Consider the following 18,868-nt stretch of genomic DNA (forward strand, 5'->3'; position numbering starts at 1 on the left):
AATCAATTAAAAACTATAGCTGATTTCAGTTTTCTTTAAATATTTCATTAAAACCTGATAGAAACATAAATCAAGTCCTAATCTCCCCAGTGTGTGGGGAGGTAAGAATAAATGCTCGTTTCCAGGGTGACAATATCCACATAGCAGGCCCCTGGGTAGAGTCAACAGCAGAGAAGGGAAAGAGAATTTGCACATACTGTAAAAAGGGCACACATTCGTTCTATCTTCTCTGGGTTCCTTGGCCCACCATTCTTGTTCAGTCTCACCAGAAACCGCTCACTGAAATGTAGGAGAGAGAGACAGAAAAATGTAAGGGACCACATGCTCCAGAACAAATAAAAAGGGCATTTATAGAGAAGCCCTAAACACTTTCAGAACAGCTTATAGTGACAGGAAAGGCCAAAAGTACATGTCTAATGGCAGGACACTATTTTTCTTGCCAAGCAGCATGCAAAGGACACTACAAATTGCCTAACAGCTGTTGCTGTTTATTTGCTGGTAGTGACTCTTATCTCCCTAAAGGTGTGTGCTCCCTGAGAGGAGCAATTAAGACTATCTTCTATTATTTTCCAAATACCCTCAAAGCTCCAGTCATAATGCTAGGCCCATAAAAAGCATATACATTCTCTGATGTGAACACTCAGATCATAAAAATATCCACCATACTCGAGCCAAAAAGATCTACATTACCCAATTTACATCTTCCTATATAACTCTTAAGAATCATTTCAGGAATAAGAAAAAAAAAGTTACAGGGACTTACAAAAATTTGAGCAAAAAGTCAAAGAGAATAATGTATTATAACTAAAGTTGCAATCAGAATTTAATAGGGCCATTAAAACATTTTATTCCACAAACAACACAAGTTAACTCCTGAAGTAAGTTACTGAATTAAAAAACCAGAGATACAGTGTTTGTGACATCTGGAGAGGTGTCTCCTCGCTCTCTCACTCTTGCCCAGGCTCAGTTTCCTACCTCTTCATCCCAAGGCTCCCCATCAACTGCAACAGGAAAACTGAGCCATGGCAAAGACCACATATATGATTCTGAAAGTAATTTACTTCTCCTGTGCCCACAGTCACGTACTCACCACATATATGTCAATATTAAAATACTGTCCTAGAATTATAAGATATAATATCAACTTCACAGGTTGCTTACTTTGTTCATGTATTCATTTGTTCATTTAGTCAACAAATAGTTATTAAGTTCTGTGTGCTAAATGTGGGACTACAAATGTGAACAAGATACATACAAGGTACTTTTTTTCATAGAGCTTGTGGTCCTGGTAGACAATTAAATATGCAGAAATGCAGCTCAAAAAATATTTGGGCCAGATATAAACTTGAGATTTTTTTCAGCCAGGGGGTTGGATGGCAATAAGGAGAGAATGTGCATAAAGGAGCAGGAAAAAGGGCTTTGGTCAGAATCCTGAGGGACGTTGATATTTAGGAAAAAAGAGGTAGAACTAGCAAAGTAGACATATGGCGACAAATAGAAAAATAAGGAGGAGGTGGGATGCTATGTTAGTCAAGGGAAGAAAATGTCTGAAAGCGGAGGGAGGGGTCAGTGAAGTCCAAGGCTAGTGAGAATCACATGAGACAAGCACAGGAGTGCCCCCTGGCTGTTCAGAACAGAGACTACTGTGATTCTTGCAATAACTGTTTTAGTGGAATGGTAGAGAAAGAGCCCAGTGTGAGGAGTAAGAAGTGAGGAGGCAGAAACAGTAAGTCTAGACCACTCTTTTTTTTTTTTTTTTAAGACTTTATTTATTCTTTTGAGAGAGAGCTAGAAAGAGCAGGAGCTGGGGGTGGGGTCAGGTGGGTGGCTGGGGAAGGACAAGGCTGAGCAGGGAGCCTGACATGGGGCTCAATCCCAGGACCCTGGAATCATGACCTGAGCTGAACACAGATACTGAACCAACTGAGTCACCCAGGCGCCCCATAGGCTACTCTTTAATAAATGGCTATGGAAAGGTAGAAGTGATGAACTTACAGTTGAATGGGCAGGTTGGGTTGAGGGAGGTCTTTATTTTTTTAATTTTTTTTAATTTTTTAAAAAGATTTTATTTATTTATTTGACAGAGACAGAGATAGCGAGAGCAGGAACACAAGCCCCGGGAGTGGGAGAGGGAGAGCAGGCTTCCTGCCGAGGAGGGAACCCGATGTGGGACTCGATCCCAGGACCCTGGGATCATGACCTGAGCCGAAGGCAGACGCTTAACAACTGAGCCACCCAGGCGCCCATCTTTATTTTTTTAAAAACATTTTATTTATTTATTTGAGAGAGAGAGAGAGCACAAGCAAGGGTGAGGGGCGGGGGGAGAAGCAGGTTCCTCACTGAGCAGGGAGCCTGATGCAGGACTCGATCCCAGGACCCTGGGATCACTACCCAAGCTGAAGGCGGACACTTAACCGACTGAGCCACCCAGGCGTCCCAAGGGAGGTCTTTATTAACATGTGGAATAATACACATGTTTATACTTAATTAATTGTCAGTAAAGGCACCAAAATTCAGTAAAGGAGCACAGTAATCTCAACAAATACGCTTAATAATCCATATGAAAAAGACTAAACTTTGATCCTTGCTTACAAAAGAGTAACTTGAATGGACCATAGACCTAAACATAAGAGCTAAAACTATAAAACTATAAGAGGAAAACACAGGAGAAAAATGAAGACAAGTACCTTTGTGTATTTTATTCACATTTGTATTTCCATATTTAGCATACAAGAGAAAAATCTTTGATCTCAGATTATTAAGTGAATATCATGAATCACAACAAAATGATAAACGGAACTTTATCAAAATTAAAGCCATCTTCTCTTGGGAAGACACTGTTAAAGTAAAAAGACAAGCTATAGACTGAGAAAATATTTACAAACACTCATCTAAGAAAGGACTGTATTAAGAACATATTATGGAGTTCTGAGAGTTCTTTATAAGTAACAACTCAATTTAAAAATGGACAAAAGATCTGAATAGACCCTTCACCAAAGAACATACAGGGATGGCAAATAAGCTCAAGAAAACATCCTTAATCATTAAAGAAATACAAATTAAAAGCACAGTGAGATACCACTACACACCTATTAGAATGGCTAAATTAAAGACTAAATATACCAAGGGTTGGTAAGAATGTAGAGCAACTAGACCTCGCATAAACCGTTGAGGGGAGTTCAAAATGGTATCACCAGTTTAGAAAACGGTCTGACAGTTTCTTATAAAGTTAAACGTACACTTATTATATGATCCAATCACTCTACTCCTAGGTATTTATTCCTAGGAGAAATGAAAACTTATGTCCACACAGAGACCCATATGTGAATATTTATAGCAGCTTTATTCATAATAGCTAGGAACTGTAAAGAACACAAATGTTCATCAGGAGATGAATGGACAATCCATATAATAGAATATCTATACAATGCAATATTACTTCACAATAAAAAGAACTACTGATATGTATAATAATATGGATGAATCTCAAAAACATATGCTAAGTGAAAGAAGCCAATCAATCACAAAAGACCATATACTGTATGTCCCCACTTATGTTATAATCTAGAATAGACAAAACTATAAGGAAGGAAACCAGATCAGGAGTTGTCACGGCTGAGGAAGGAGGGCAGGGATTGAATGCAAAGGTGCATGAAGGAACTTTCTGGGGTGATGAAAGCTTCTACTTCTTGAATATGGTGGTGATTTCACAACTATAAATTTGTCAAAACTCACCAAACTATGTATTAAAAAGAGTGAATTTTGGCGCCTGGGTGGCTCAGTTGGTTAAGCGACTGCCTTCGGCTCAGGTCATGATCCTGGAGTCCCTGGATCGAGTCCCGCATCGGGCTCCCTGCTGGGCGGGGAGTCTGCTTCGTCCTCTGACCCTATCCTCTCTCATGTGTTCTCTCTCTCTCATTCTCTCTCTCTCAAATAAATAAATAAATAAAATGTTTAAAAAAAAAAAAAAGAGTGAATTTTACTACATGTAAATTACAGTTCAACAACCTGACTTCAAAAAAAGATGGGGTACACCTAACAACATTTACTTCTAATAGGACAATGTCTGTAGATGGTGAGATATTGAAGACAGAAGAAACAGAGAAAATAATTGGCAAAGGAAAAAGAGATTCCCACCTCCTTGGGAAACTCAGAGAACCAAGGAAAGAAGGAAGGAGGAAACAACAGGTATAGATACAAATAAGTTAGTGGTTTTAGTAATGGAAAGTTGAGGTGTATCAAAGAAACAGGAAATAAGAGCATCAAAGTAACATTTTTCTGTCACTGTAGTTATCTATCCTAACTAACATGTATATATGCATTTAACAACCACTCAGTTAGCTCTTAACTTGGTATATGAGTAGAGAAACATTTTTAGGAAGTTTATGTCTTTTCCAGAGAATTTATCATTACTTCTGCACTCTTTGTTGAAGGAACACCTGCAACTGCTCTCACTATCACATTACCAATCTCTCAAGGACAGACATCTACCAAGCAGACTGCTGCTGGAGCTGCTAGACCCACAGAAGGGTATATGGTTTGGAGGGGCTACATCAAGCTCTGGTCCAAAGATAAAAGGGTACATAAAACAAATTCCCGAGCGGACAGGGTTGCTGGCCCTACAGAACCCAAGAACTTCCCTTTCTCCTCAACAGCAGGAGGAGGCCCCTGAGTTTTCATAGTGCCCACAAGACCTTCACATGTCCTAGAGCCTTTGATGCTTCTGGTTTCACCTGGCCTTCACAATTTGTGAAACTGAAAATAACTGTTTTTTTTTTCCTCATTTCATAGGGCTTTGGGTACACATCTAGTTATTTCCTGTTTTGCTAGCTTCTCCAATGGGTATGATAAACAAATGATGCTTTCTGCTAACATTCAAACTATTTGAAGGCAAATACCTATCCAATGTTTCCTGAAGTGGTCAAAAAAAGTGGAAAATACTGCATTAAACACAGTTAAACAAGGTTTTACCCTCTAGAAGTTCTCAGAGGCTTAAATGTTATTATGTGTTTTGATACCAATGGGACCGAAGACATCTGACCCCACAAGCTGCTTTTATGGAAGGCAATGGAGTCTGTGCAAAGTTTGATAAATGCTGATAGAATCTTCTTGCCAATGAGAACTACAGCAACCACTCATATTTCCCAAAGGTATGAAAGGAACTGTGGCCAAAAGAGTAAAATTTATTAATGAGATTTTACGAACATCCTCTATATGAGAGCAACAGGTCAGGTTTTCTCTTAAACAATATGGGCGAGAAAACTCCAATTCTTTCAAAAGAAAAAAGAGATGGTGTTAAATTCTTACTTTTCAATAAGCAACATTATAAGAGAACTTCTCCATATTTAGTTGTTTTTATGATGAGCTATGCATGAACAGTATATGAAGTTAAATTAATTTCATAATTTCATAGTATTGAGCAAGTTGCTACAAATTAATTCCATAATTTGAATCTGTGGCAAGTCTTATAGTATCTTAATTTTAAGATCACTTGATTTTATGAAATTTTAGTTCACACACTCATACACATCTCCATGGATAGCTTTCATGCATCCCTATAGCAAATGTTTGGTGACCACCAATAAGATGCCAGCCTATGTTGAGGCAGAGATAGTCTCTGATACTTAGGGAGAATATTTCCTGAAGACTCTGTTCTGGAAATACAAGCATTCTCCTCAAGTAATTTCAGAAGAATTCTCTCAACTCATTCATTTTAATCTTCATGTTTCTCATTTGGTCCTCTGTGGAGATGGATGGCAACTACTTAGCATCTCTTTTGTGATAACCTCCCAGGTGCTTAAAAACAGACAAGTAGCCCCAAGGCCATAGTACATAGCACAACCAACAGATTAAAAAATCTCCAGTATTTCATCACAGATTCATTTTCCAATTTAGATCACTTGGTTTTATTTCTCAAGTTCTCAAGTCTTCCCACTTCATTCTGAAGCACAAGAGCAGAAATGCATAAAGGGGTTTCATAAAGGCAAATCAGTACTGTGGTTTTCAAATTTATTTTTAGTATCAGCTTTTCTTTTCAACAAAACCTCACACTGTTCAATATATGAAAAATTGATAAAGACAGCTACTTTGGTTGAATTGGGGGGTGGGGGGACAGGCGGGAAAGAATCCTCCCTACTTAGGCCTTTCTCCTAATCACCACCTGTCCCTGAGACACTTCAGGGCTCCAAAGAACACTTTTATAACTATTATTACAATTCAAGGATTCTTTCCAGCCTTCTTCCCTCCTTTTCATTCACTTCAACAAGTGCTCATTAGCCTCTACCATATTTCAGAAACTGAGCTAGATACTGGGAAATAGAGAAATGAAATGGTCCCTCCCTATCCTCAAGGTTTTGAGTCTACTAGGAGAGAGACACACATAAACTCAAAATTGCAACATAATGTGAAAATGCTATAATTACACAGAAAGGGGCTGCTGACAAGTTCTACTGGGATGAGGATAGGCTGCCCAAATGAGATACTGTAAAGGATTCTTGTAATATTGCTAGGCTTTCAGCATTTGGTGAGGGGTAGTTAGAGATGGAGAGAAGGGGATTCTAGGAGAGCGCTCCAAGTGCAGACTCTCAGAGGTCTGAGGCAGCTTGATGGTGGGAAGGTTCCAAGCATGAGTTAGGAGGGCACTGGAGAACCGGGGAGCGGTCAAAGGTACTATGCAACACAGATGGACAAATCCAGAGGGGACTTATGTGAGGGTTCTCCTAACTTGGCTGTTATCAGGAGTAACTGGCAGCTTATTAAAATACAGATTTCTGGACTCTATCCCAGGTCTTCTGGATCAGAATTTCTAGAGGAAAGGACTCAGAGGACTTCTGGGGAGAGTGGAAGAATCTGCATTTTTTTAAGAATTTTATTATGTTATGTTAGTCACCATACAATACATCATTAGTTTTTGATGTAGTGATCCACGATCCATTGTTTTTGTATAACACCCAGTGCTCCATGCAGTATGTGCCCTCCTTAATACCCATCACCAGGGCTAACCCATCCCCCCAGAACGCTGTTTGTTCCTCAAAGTCCATAGTCTCTCATGGTTCATCTCTCCCTCTGATTTCCCCCCTTTCATTTTTCCCTTCCTTCTCCTAATGTCCTCCATGCTATTCCTTATGTTCCACAAATAAGTGAAAACATATAATTGACTTTTTCTGCTTGACTTATTTCACTTAGCATAATCTCCTCCAGTCCCATCCATGTTGATGTAAAAAATAAAAAAAGTTTCAGTTGTTAGGATTAGCAAGTTTGGAAAACCCCATTATGGGCCTTAGAAAGGCCCGGAAAGTTCAACTATGAGAAGCAGTGTTGACGTCCTAAGTCTAAATGATCACTTGGGCTGCAGGGTTGAAAGCAAGTTGGTAACATAGAAAATACTCCAAAGACAACTGGAATAGCTCCAGCAAGCTATGATGCTTGGGAACAGAAGAGAGGAGAATGGATGTGAGCGGTTGATTGGCTGTGGTAGTCAGCCAGGGAAGATATAAAGTTCAGACATGTACGCTGAATTTAGAGTCTCTGTGGGATATGTAGGTGAACAAAAAAACAGGCAGATCAAAGCCCACGTCTGAAGTTCAGGGAAAAGACATGGGTGGGAGATGAAGCTCCGGGTATTCATCAACTTACTATACAGCAGCAGAAGCAGCCGCTGAATGAGTGTCTTTTATGGACCAGGCGTTATTTAAAGTATTTCTTTTCTTGCCTAATTGTACTTAATCCTCATAACAGATATTTCATCTCTGAAGAAACAGTCAGAGGGGCAGAGTTCCTGGCTTGAGATCAGAAAGTAGAGAGAGAACAGTAACACTGGAATTCTAATTTGAATCTGTTTGACTTCAAAGCCCATGCTTTATCTGTATTTCATCTTATGAAATGCGCATTGGAAAAAAAGTGGTGCGGGAGAGGATGGGGGTTCCGTGGGTAATGCTGCAAACTACATCTTGCCCTAGAGACACACAGTGTCTGTGTCACATAGGCTCCCAGAGGTGCTGCCTGAAGGAAATCCAGCTAGCCCCATAATCCCTATTACCTACATGGGACACTTGACCCCTCTGATTAGAAAACTTATGCCAAGCCCTCATCCCAGTTCTGCTGGTGACACCTAGTCTGTTTAACATTTATGGCACTTCCACCCAGGAGACTAAGAGGTGATGGGAACAATGGTTTGCCTAATTTGGAACAAGCAGAGACTTGAATGACAAACAATCCCAGGATATAGATTCTTTTCATGTTCTTTAAAGCAAAAGAGACACATGAGTAAACCTGTTATCACATATTCTTGAATGTTTATAATAGCATTTTTCTAATTATACAGCCCCTAAAGGGTCTTTAGAAATCATGTACTTCTCATGAAATCAAACTAAATGGTTACTTAATGATCAGTTAACTATGTGAAAAGCTACAGTTGTTTTTACTCTAATGATTTATGCTTTTATCCCAGGATCAGGCTCCCAATTCTAACAATATGTAGATGAATAAATGGGGGTGCAAAGAGGGTGAGGTTCTGCTGACAGGACAGCACAACAGGTCATCTTTGCTGTCTCCAACATTCAAGTCAAAATGCTTCTAAGAAAACTGTACATCCATGTGGGGAAATTGGGGCATGGAGGGAATGACCCTGCCTTCTATGTGTTTTGCTAATTACGTCTCTGAGGTCTACAGAAGTAGCACACTTATATTTGTCAGCTGTAGGTCAAGCAGTCTGAAGTGTGATAAGAAAATAACCATGCTAGCCCTTGATGCCAAATAAGCAATGTTAGGACAGTGGTTGCTTCTCTGTATTCAGAAACAGCTTTTTTGTCTGGTGTAGACAAATGCACCCTTCATAGATAGGTCCTTTGTAACTTCCCAAGAGTAACCCAGACCTAGTGTTTCTGAAAGAAATGCTAAACAAATTAATAAATGAATGTTGAAAAAAACAATTTAGCTAAGAACACTTTCATCAAGTGTATAGAAAGAATGCTACTTCGTAATTTATCTGACTATACTTAAATATATGGCCAAACCAACAGACACATGAAAAAATGCTCAACATCACTCGGCATCAGGGAAATACAAATCAAAACCTCAATGAGATACCACCTCACACCGGTCAGAATGGCTAAAATGAACAAGTCAGGAAACGACAGATGTTGGTGAGGATGTGGAGAAAAGGGAACCCTCCTACACTGCTGGTTGGAATGCAAGCTGGTGCAGCCACTCTGGAAAACAGTATGGAGGTTCCTCAAAAAGCTGAAAATAGAGCTACCCTATGACCCAGCAATTGCACTACTCGGTATTTACCCCAAAGATACAAATGTAGTGATCTGAAGGGGTATGCGCACCCCAATGTTTATAGCTGCAATGTCCACAATAGCCAAACTATGGAAAGAGCCTAGATGTCCATCAACAGATGAATGGATAAAGAAGATATGGTATATATACACAATGGAATATTATGCAGCCATCAAAAAATGAAATCTTGCCATTTGCAACGACGTGGATGGAACTAGAGTGTATTATGTTAAGCGAGATAAGTCAGAGAAAGACAATTATCATATGATCTCACTGATATGTGGAATTTGACAAACAAGACAGTGGGTCATAGGGGAAGGGAGGGAAAAATGAAACAAGACAGAACCAGAGAGGGAGACAAACCATGAGAGACTCTTAATCTCAGGAAACAAACTGAGGGCTGCTGGAGTGGAGGCGGGTGGGAGGGATGGGGTGGCTGGGTGATGGACACTGGGGAGGGTATGTGCTATGGTGAGTGCTGTGAATTGTGTAAGACTGATGAATCACAGGGCGCCTGGGTGGCTCACTTGGTTAAGCGACTGCTTTCGGCTCAGGTCATGATCCTGGAGTCCCAGGATCGAGTCCCGCATCGGGTTCCCTGCTCTGCAGGGAGTCTGCTTCTCCCTCTGACCCTCCCCCCTCTCATGTGCTCTCTCTCTCTCATTCTCTCTGTCTCAAATAAATAAATAAAATCTTAAAAAAAAAAAAAAGACTGATGAATCACAGACCTGTACCCCTGAAACAAACAATACATTATATGCTAATAAAAAAATAAAAATAAATAAAAAAATAAAAGGAGAAAAAAAATATGGCCAAGCATTATCATAGAAAAATAAAGCATTTAAGAGCAAATCACTGATAACATGATCCAATGTTTTCCTATTTATTTATTATAATGTTTCCCAATTTATTTACTATGTAAACTGGAAAGGCTTAAACAAATGCTAAAGTGTGCTTGCTCTCTAAGGCTTCAGGGAAAAACAATGTCTTGGCAGTAATACAGAAAAATGACTATCTTTTATGAAAGACCACACATAACATAGTCCAATCATGGTGCTTCCTAATGGATAGTCTACTAACTAGAAAAAGATAACCTCAAAAATTCACTCTCTCACTAGTAGGATCTGACTGCAAGTAAAACACACTTTGAGCAAACATCACTCTCTCCAGGAATTCAGCGCATGAAACTCTCCAGTCTTCGCAGTTATGCTTCGGAATTTCTACACAGCATAACGGAAATGGAATAAACACACACCAAGATTTTGAACAGGATGACAGCAGTTATCTACACATGTACCACACTTTATAGAGTTTGTCAGCATTTTCTCATACATTACCTCATGTGATATGCAGGAACCTGGCAGGAGTACTCCAAATTTTCATTGGAAAGACTATCTTCCTGACCCTGCTCCCTTCCTCCCTCATTACCTACATTTACATTGATAATCTTTTGTTCTGTGCTTTCTAGCTCTTTGTTCAGAATAGGAACATTTTGTCTTTTAAATTTCATTCCTTTACTCACTACACCTATTTTTCTCTGCTGGGCATGAGAAAGAGCAAGAAGAATATATATTCACAGATAAAAGAAAAATCATAGCATTTGCCTGAGGTTTTTCATGGTCTGCTCTAACACACACACACACACACACAGACACATACACACACACACACTCCTACAGATTTGGCCTATATTGTAACTACATAAGTCCTTTAAGGATACCAGAATATACATTACTTATACTTATTAACTTGTTCTTGTTACTATTTCCGTTGCTGCTTCTGTGCTTCAATGAGGCAAAATTTTTCTGTTATAATATATGTCAAGAGGGCATCCTGATGGGAATAGCAGAGCCTATAGAAACCAAAATAAATATACACAGGAGAAGTAGAAAAAATCTTGATTGTTTTCTGAGTGGAAGCTAGAAGACTGAGCCAACTTGAAAGCCAAATGAGTATTTAAATCTGTGATGAGCACTGGGTGTTATACGTAAATAATGGATCATTGAACACTACATCAAAAACTAATGATGTACTATATGTTGGCTAACTGAACATAATAAAAAAATAACTCTGTCTGACATTTTACTAGACATTTTCTTTTAAAGAATAAGGCTGAGAAGGGCGCCTGGGTGGGTCAGTTGGTTAAGCGACTGCCTTCGGCTCAGGTCATGATCCTGGAGTCCCGGGATCGAGTCCCACGTCGGGCTCCCTGCTCGGCGGGGAGCCTGCTTCTCCCTCTGCCCCTCCCCCCTCTCATGTGCTCTCTCTCATTCTCTCTCTCTGAAATAAATAAATAAAATCTTTAAAAAAAAAAAAGAATAAGGCTGAGAAGCCCAGGGATAATCTCAAGGAACAATAGCAAATAAAGATTTCCTAAGTACTAAAACTTTGACAGTATTTAAAAGCTCTAATTTTTTTCAAGAAGTTTAAAATATAGGAACAATGTAACTATGTCAAATTCTTTTTTATTCTCCGTTAATATGGGACAACTAGCAATATTATTTTTTAAAAGATTTATTTATTTGAGAGAGAGGTAGAGAGTGGGCAGGGGGAGGGGTAGAGGGAGAGGGAGAGAATGAATATCCAGCAGACTCCCTGCTGACCGTGGAGCTAGAAACAGGGCTTGATTCATGACCCTGAGATCACAACCTGAGCTGAAACCAAGAGTCAGACGCTTAACTGAGCCATGCAGGAGCCCCTAGTGATATTATTTTAAAGACAATATTATAGGGGCACCAGGGTGGCTCAGTCAGTTAAGCATCTGTCCTTGGCTCGGGTCATCATCCTAGGGTCCTGGGATTGAGCCCCACACTGGGCTCCCTGCTCAGCAGGAAGCCCGCTTTTCCCTCTCCCAATCCCCCTGCTTGTATTTCCTCTTTCACTGCCTCTCTCTCTCTCTGTCAAATAAATAAATAAATAAAATCTTTTAAAAAAAATCAATATTATAGTAACACAGCTAATAAGGTATAGAGACAAGATTTCAACTCATGTCTGGATTCTCCGAAGCCTGTACTCATTCCAATTGTCTTTCTTCATATATACTTAAATGGTGAAAATAACAATATTGATCAAAAGGAAATAAACCACCTTGAAAGTAGCTACATGTCTCTAAATATTACATACCTATAAATGTACACAAATGTATACATCTGAGACTACGAACGACTCTCTTGTTCTTAATTTTCCTCCTTTGTTTCATGTCTTTCCTTCCTCTAGGTATTCTGTGCACACAGACTCAATCTATCCTTTCTGCCATGATCCAGCACAACCAGTTCAGCAGATCACTCAGCCTACCAGGTTCTATGCTGTGCTGTACAATATGGTAGTGCCACTAGCTGCATGTAGTTATTTGTGTTTGAGCTTAATTAAAATTAAGTAAAATTAGAAATTCACTTCTCGGTCAAACTAGCCACATTTTAAGTGTTAAATAGCCACGTGAAGCTAGTGGCTACCAGGAACACCATAATGTTCTGCTATACACAGAACATTTCTATCATCCTATAAAGTCCTACATGGTCTGTGGGGGGTCACTGGGACAAAAGATTCTGTACTACTGCATAGCAGCACTATTCCAAGGAGCAAAATTATAATGCTAGCAACACTAGAGTCAGTATACATAGGTGGGGTTTGAGGGCTGGAGGAAAGTTGTTCAGAGGGGCCAGATCTAGGAATGGCACTCCCTGGATGCAGGCGTTCTTAGTCCCTAAGGCTTAGAAATGGATGGGCATGTGAGAGGTAAGTTGACCTCTGAAAACCTAGCATAGATAAGGAAGTCTGTGGTCTGCACATGGCCCAAGTGAGACAGTCTGAGACATCAATAGCCAGGGATATGTGACTTCCAGGAAGTCAGACAGACTATAAAGAAATGGCAGTGAGCAGGTCCCATGTGGTCTGCCCTTTGGCCTTTTTTGAACTTTTTGTTGAGAGTGGGGCAGCCTTGAAAGCTAGATATGTGCATAGAGTACTTGCAGTCTCATGAAAGAAGGTGTACTAAGGTCAGAGATTTGCTCTACCTGTGCTTGCGGCTGGGACAAGGCAGACAGATATTTGTGCAGGCTTGGAATGGGGATTTGGCAGTTTCTGAGTACTTTGATCAGTGTAGGCTATACAACATTTTTCAGTAAACATAATCTCTTCTCTGCATTTACAGCATTGTAGTACAAACTCACCACACATGTTAAGACATACTTAGCTATCTCTGGCCTGCCAGCCAAGGTACTAGGGGGCACTCTTATAGCACAGTCAGTTTACCTTTTCCACATATTGTACGTATCTACTATAGAGTGAGGTGGGCCAAAAATGAATGGGCAGATTCTGAAGCCCAGGCCCTCTGGGAACGTGTCCAGGTATCTTCAGTAGCCTTCCATCTCTAGGCACTCCAACCTCCAGGTAAGCCTGAATTATCACCCCTATATGTATCTTCTGCAAACATAGCTTGAACTATATGACTTCCTTTCTTAAAAAAGAAACCTTCAGTGCTGCTCCAGCTCTGTAGATGAAGCTCCTAAGCATCCACCTGGCAGTCCAGACCCTCTAGCATCTGTCTTCTTCCTGTCTCCCTAAATTCTTTTATTTCCATCAACATACCTTGTTTTAGGTCAGATGGGTCTGCTTGTGTTTCTCTAAAAGTATTCTTTTTTCACTGCATCCTATCTCCCCACTTCTCTCTTCTGTGCAAACCCTGCCTATCCTTTGTACGGTCATGGAGGCTTCTATGGCCCCATCAGTCAGAAAGGATCTATTCCTCTGCTAACATCTAACCATTTATGGCAGTGCCTCTGACAGGCTAGCATTCGAGCTGGTGTGTACATATGTGACACCTTCTCTGTGCAGAAGAGAGTCAACATAGCATGCCTGAGACTGCTGTCTTAGAAAGGTATGCTTGCAAGGTCAGCCTTTGCCTGGCACCTGGGAATTTGGTTCTTGAAGAGTTCCCAACAGTTAAGGGTGGCTCACTGTGCCTAGACTGTTTCTGTGGGGCAATATGGCTTATGCTGAACATTTGCTTCCCTTCTGGGAATTTTTATATGGTAAGCAAAGGCTGCCCATGTGACAGCCCCCTATAAACACTGCGTGCTGAGTCTCTAAATGGGCTTCCTGGGGGCTGAGACACTGCACAGATACTGCTGCATTTTTATTGCTGGAAGAGTGTGTTCTGTGTGATCCCCTCATGTGAGGCAGAAAGCATAAGTCAGCCTGCACATGGATTCTTCCAGGCTCTGCCTGTGTTCTCCCTTATGATCCAGCTCTGTATCCTATGTCACTGTAATAAATCTCAGCTACGAATACAGCTATATGCTGAATCCCAAAAGTCCTTCTAATGAATGGCCACTAGGGGTTGTCCTGGGGATCTCTAACACATCCTTTAAGTCCAGTGTCCTTGTCTGCAAAGTAGCAGGGACAGTACCTCCTGCAACCCTCAAACAATCAAGCATAGAAGCTTACAACTAAATAAAAATAAACTTTACCTAATAAAATCTTCTTGACTTCTAATGACTTTATGTTTATAAGGACAACACAATTAAAATACCAAGGTAGCTGAGAGCAAAATGAGAAATAATAAAGGGGTAGTTTTCCCCACAGAAGGCTCCTATCTGTACACACACAGCTTTTTCCTGCTTTAAAGGCTCTCAAGAGCTTCACAGCAATAAATGAATATTCTGAATGTGCCTGCTGCTGCCATAGAGCTCTGATGACATCTTAGTGTCATGAAATCTCTCTGCTGTCCTGTCACCCAGGCAAAGCTGGCAGAGATCCTGCTACTGGGGTCCCAGGGAGGGCTGCCTGCCAGGTGTCTAGCAAAAGCAAGGTCTCTGTGGTGGGAAGAATCTTTGCAGTGGCAACCGACCTTTATTTGCCCTTTCTGTCTTTCACAAGCCCAGCTAAAGCATATAAAGAACACTGATGTTTAGATTCAAGAGCAAAGCTTAAACATGTATAATAAAGATGATAACTGTGAATATTTACTGAGATTTACTATCTTCCAGGGCTTTGTTCTAGGGACTGCATTGTCACTTTAATTAGGGAGACACTACTACTTTTTTTTTTTTTTTCCAAACAAAAGGTCTCATATTTATTACTGAACCAACCTACTGGTGTAGCAGCATAGTAACAGAGAAAAATCATCTCCTCAACAAAACTTGTCTGTTGTTCAGGTAGTAGTGATGTTTACAGAGTGATACAATATGAGCAAGTGACCTTCATGCAGTATAAATATGTATGCCATCTCATGTGTGATTCCTTATAGACCCAGTTTGGTGGTTCTCCAATGTCTCCTCTTGGAGTTGTACTTGATTTTATTACCAGTTTTCATCCAAATCCACTGGGGAATGTGATGATTCTGCTTTTGTTTCTTGGCCAGGAATCACCCGATCCTGAAATTCTTGGGAAAAGATATGGCAAGGAACAGTCAACCACACACACCATGATGGCAGAGAAAAGGCAAATACTACTATTTTATAGTTGAGGAAATAAAAGCATAGAGGGGTTAAGCAGTCCAGCTTATCTGGCAGCACTAACCATGGTAAGGTAGGTAGGCTCGCTCTGGCAGGAGTGTGAGTTCAGAGAGTTTAAGACAAGGGCAAGGATAAACCTTAGAGGTCAGGCCCAGGAATCCTGATAAGTCCTGACTTATAGGGGTGAGGCAGGAGAATCTCAGGCAGAACTAGGATTGGGGATGAACCATGGGTAGGTTGAATTATCCTCAGGGCAGTGGAATAAAGCCACAGGTTGGTCGTGGCTGACCACACCCTGGTCAGAATCAGAGTGTGGAGCCAGAACAGGCAGATGGAATGAGGTGGATGCCAAAGCATAAGTACTAAGATAGCACAGGTCTGTTCCAGAGTGGGCTGTTTGTGCCTTAAAGGGGAGTTCTCAACGTGGGATCAGACAGGTTTCAGAAGCCCTGTGTTCCCTCAGAAGCAGGATGTAAAGGGGTTATATGTACTGCCTCTGTGCACATACACTCTTCTAAGAATATAGTACCAAAGGATCCTGTACTCTTTCTCCCTGGTTTACTTCTGTGTCTTCATTCATTCATCAATCTTGCAAGCCCAGGTGAGATACCAGGATACTCTTCTGGGCAGTGGGGAACTCACTGCAAGCTGATTCCTCCATTTCCTCTATAGCCATACTTTTTGACTTTTGGCCCTACACAAATGTCACTAACCAATTAAGATAAACTAGGTTAACTGTTATTCTGAAGCTATCCATAGAGTACTCAGCCTTATCAGTTTAAGCCTTAATATATCCCACAAATTTCTGTTCTTTTTCTAAAGATTTATTTATTTAGTTAGTTGAGAGAGAGAGATTGCGGGGTGCAGGGGAAGGGCAGAGGAAGAGAGAGTCTTAAGCAGACTCCACACTGACTGGGGAGCCTGATGTGGGGCTCGATCCCAAGACCCTGAGATCATGACCTGAGCTGAAACCAAGAGTCAGATGCTTAACCAACTGCACCACCCAGGTGCCCCTATCCCACAAATTTCTTAATGGAAGTAAGATGTTTCAGTGCAAAAAATTCAAAGCAAACCAAGAAGTAAAACAACTTATATTTCAGGGTTTCTGGAGCAGATAAATGTTTAATTTTGATCAAAGTAAGTTTTTCCCTCAGCTTTTCTCTTAAATCTGGGATCCTGATGTGCTTCCAGTGATATAACATTCAGGCATCAAGAATCTGTTTCTCGGGGCACCTGGGTGGCTCAGTCGTTAAGCGTCTGCCTTCGGCTCAGGTCATGATCCCAGGGTCCTGGGATCGAGTCCCGCATCGGGCTCCCTGCTCAGCGGGAAGCCTGCTTCTCCCTCTCCCACTCCCCCTGCTTGTGTTCCCTCTCTCGCTGTGTCTCCCTCTGTCAAATAAATAAATAAAAATCTTTAAAAAAAAAAAGAATCTGTTTCTCAGGGGATTGCTAATGGAGAAATCTGCCTATTGTTTTTGGAAGGTATGGTAGGCAGTCAAGTACAGATCCCTTGGCTGCTGGAATCCATGACTATGATTAGGTCTCCTTAAAAGTTCCTGATTTCTATCTTCTGGTGATCCTGCAATCTGTTTGGCTATTCTCTCATGAATCCCTGTAACAATATGGTGTAATGGAAATAAAGTAGGGGGAAGACCAGGACTTGAATCCTGGGCTGGACACTAGCCAACTGTTTACACTCAAGAGTAGATGCAGGGACTGAATTAGGTGACATTATAAAGCTCCTGGCATGGGGCTTGACACATCATATGCAATCAAGGAATGTTCACTCGTGCCCCTTTCTATTTCTTTCCTACAGAGACTGATCCAAACCTTTACATTTTTCCTTAAGCCTCACTGGAAAAAAAAAAAATCATTGGATATGGATGTCTTCCAAATTTATCACAGCCTAATCCAACTTATTTGTGATTCCAGGCACTTCCACCCCTCCTCCCCAGTCCCTGTGGGACCATGCTCCATTGCATGATCTCTTCTCCCTATCTTCATGCTCCCTTCCAAAAGCCCCTTCAGCCCTGCCATTCTTTTCTACCGAACTTCTTCAGAGTATCCTCATCCCTGCCTCTACATTTCTGCACTGCCCATTCACTCCTCAATCAACTGTTAAGTTTCTTCTTATCCAATGGTTAAAATGCATCATTTAAAACCTCCCCTGATAATCTCCAAATGCAATGGTTGTTGTGTCTCAATGTAATTTTCCATCCACTGACTCCCAAACCTGCTCTTTGGTTATAAATTCTCATTTTTCCTTGTTGTAATCTAATCTCTCTCCTCTAAGGCAAAATCCTATTGCAGCTGTCCTTACACCCATTGCAATGGTCCTGAAAGTCTGCCATACTGTCTTTAACAAGTGTCTGAGTAATTTTTTTCTTTAACAAAGCCCTTAGTGGCAATCAGTGGATATCCCAACCTGGGCCCTGACATCTCTGACAGATGCTTTCTACTGGCTCTAACAGATTGTGATCTGCAGTAGCTGTATTTGAGAAGCCTATAGCAGTTATTTAAATGATCTGTTGGACTAGGATGGAGCAGTGGATCCTTTGAGAACTGTCTTCTGTTAACTAGCAACTGGTGGAAATGAGCAGGACAAGGTGTGCAGCCAAGTAGATGTTGGGACAGGAGTGGGAGTGACTAACCTGGCTGATCACTCTACCTGTGGCTTTGGCCTTGAAGCAGGAGTAGAAATGAAGGAAAGGAGAGAATACCTTTTATCTGAATTCATCTAGATTCTACACAAAGTCATTTTTGCAACTGTAGACTTAATGCTGGAAGCCATCTTGAGAGTTTTTAACAAGTCATTAGTTCTTTTGATAAATGTTACCAGTTCACCGCAGGCTCTGTAACATTTTTGGTCTGCACATATAATACTCTAAAAAAGAAGTGAGGGAGGGATTAGTTTGTGTGTATCATGGCAATTTTCTAGGTTTCAATTCAAGTTGAAAAACTTGTTCAAAAGTTATTGCCACTTTATTCACAAAGGATTTTCCTTCTACCCTAAAGTTACCTCTTTTATTCTCTCCTGTCTTGATGATTTTGACATCTATAATCTAACAATTTTCTAAGAAAGACTAATTAAATTTAGCCACAGAGGCAACTCTTTGCCATTATGAATGATA

General features: G+C 40.7%; 1 protein-coding gene across 1 annotated transcript in view; it reads right to left on the reverse strand.

Moving 5' to 3' along the window:
• DOCK3 (dedicator of cytokinesis 3) overlaps positions 1 to 18,868 on the reverse strand; it is a 477,354-nt gene that overhangs the window by 119,587 nt on the left and 338,899 nt on the right. Inside the window, exon 9 of the mRNA XM_034997521.1 lies at positions 198 to 279. Within this exon, the coding sequence (XP_034853412.1) occupies positions 198 to 279 (82 nt within the window). The remainder of the gene's footprint in view (positions 1 to 197; positions 280 to 18,868) is intronic.

Source organism: Mirounga leonina, unplaced genomic scaffold (assembly GCF_011800145.1).
Source record: "Mirounga leonina isolate KUSES-001 unplaced genomic scaffold, KU_Mleo_1.0 Mir_94, whole genome shotgun sequence".
In the NCBI taxonomy this organism is placed as follows: domain Eukaryota; kingdom Metazoa; phylum Chordata; class Mammalia; order Carnivora; family Phocidae; genus Mirounga; species Mirounga leonina.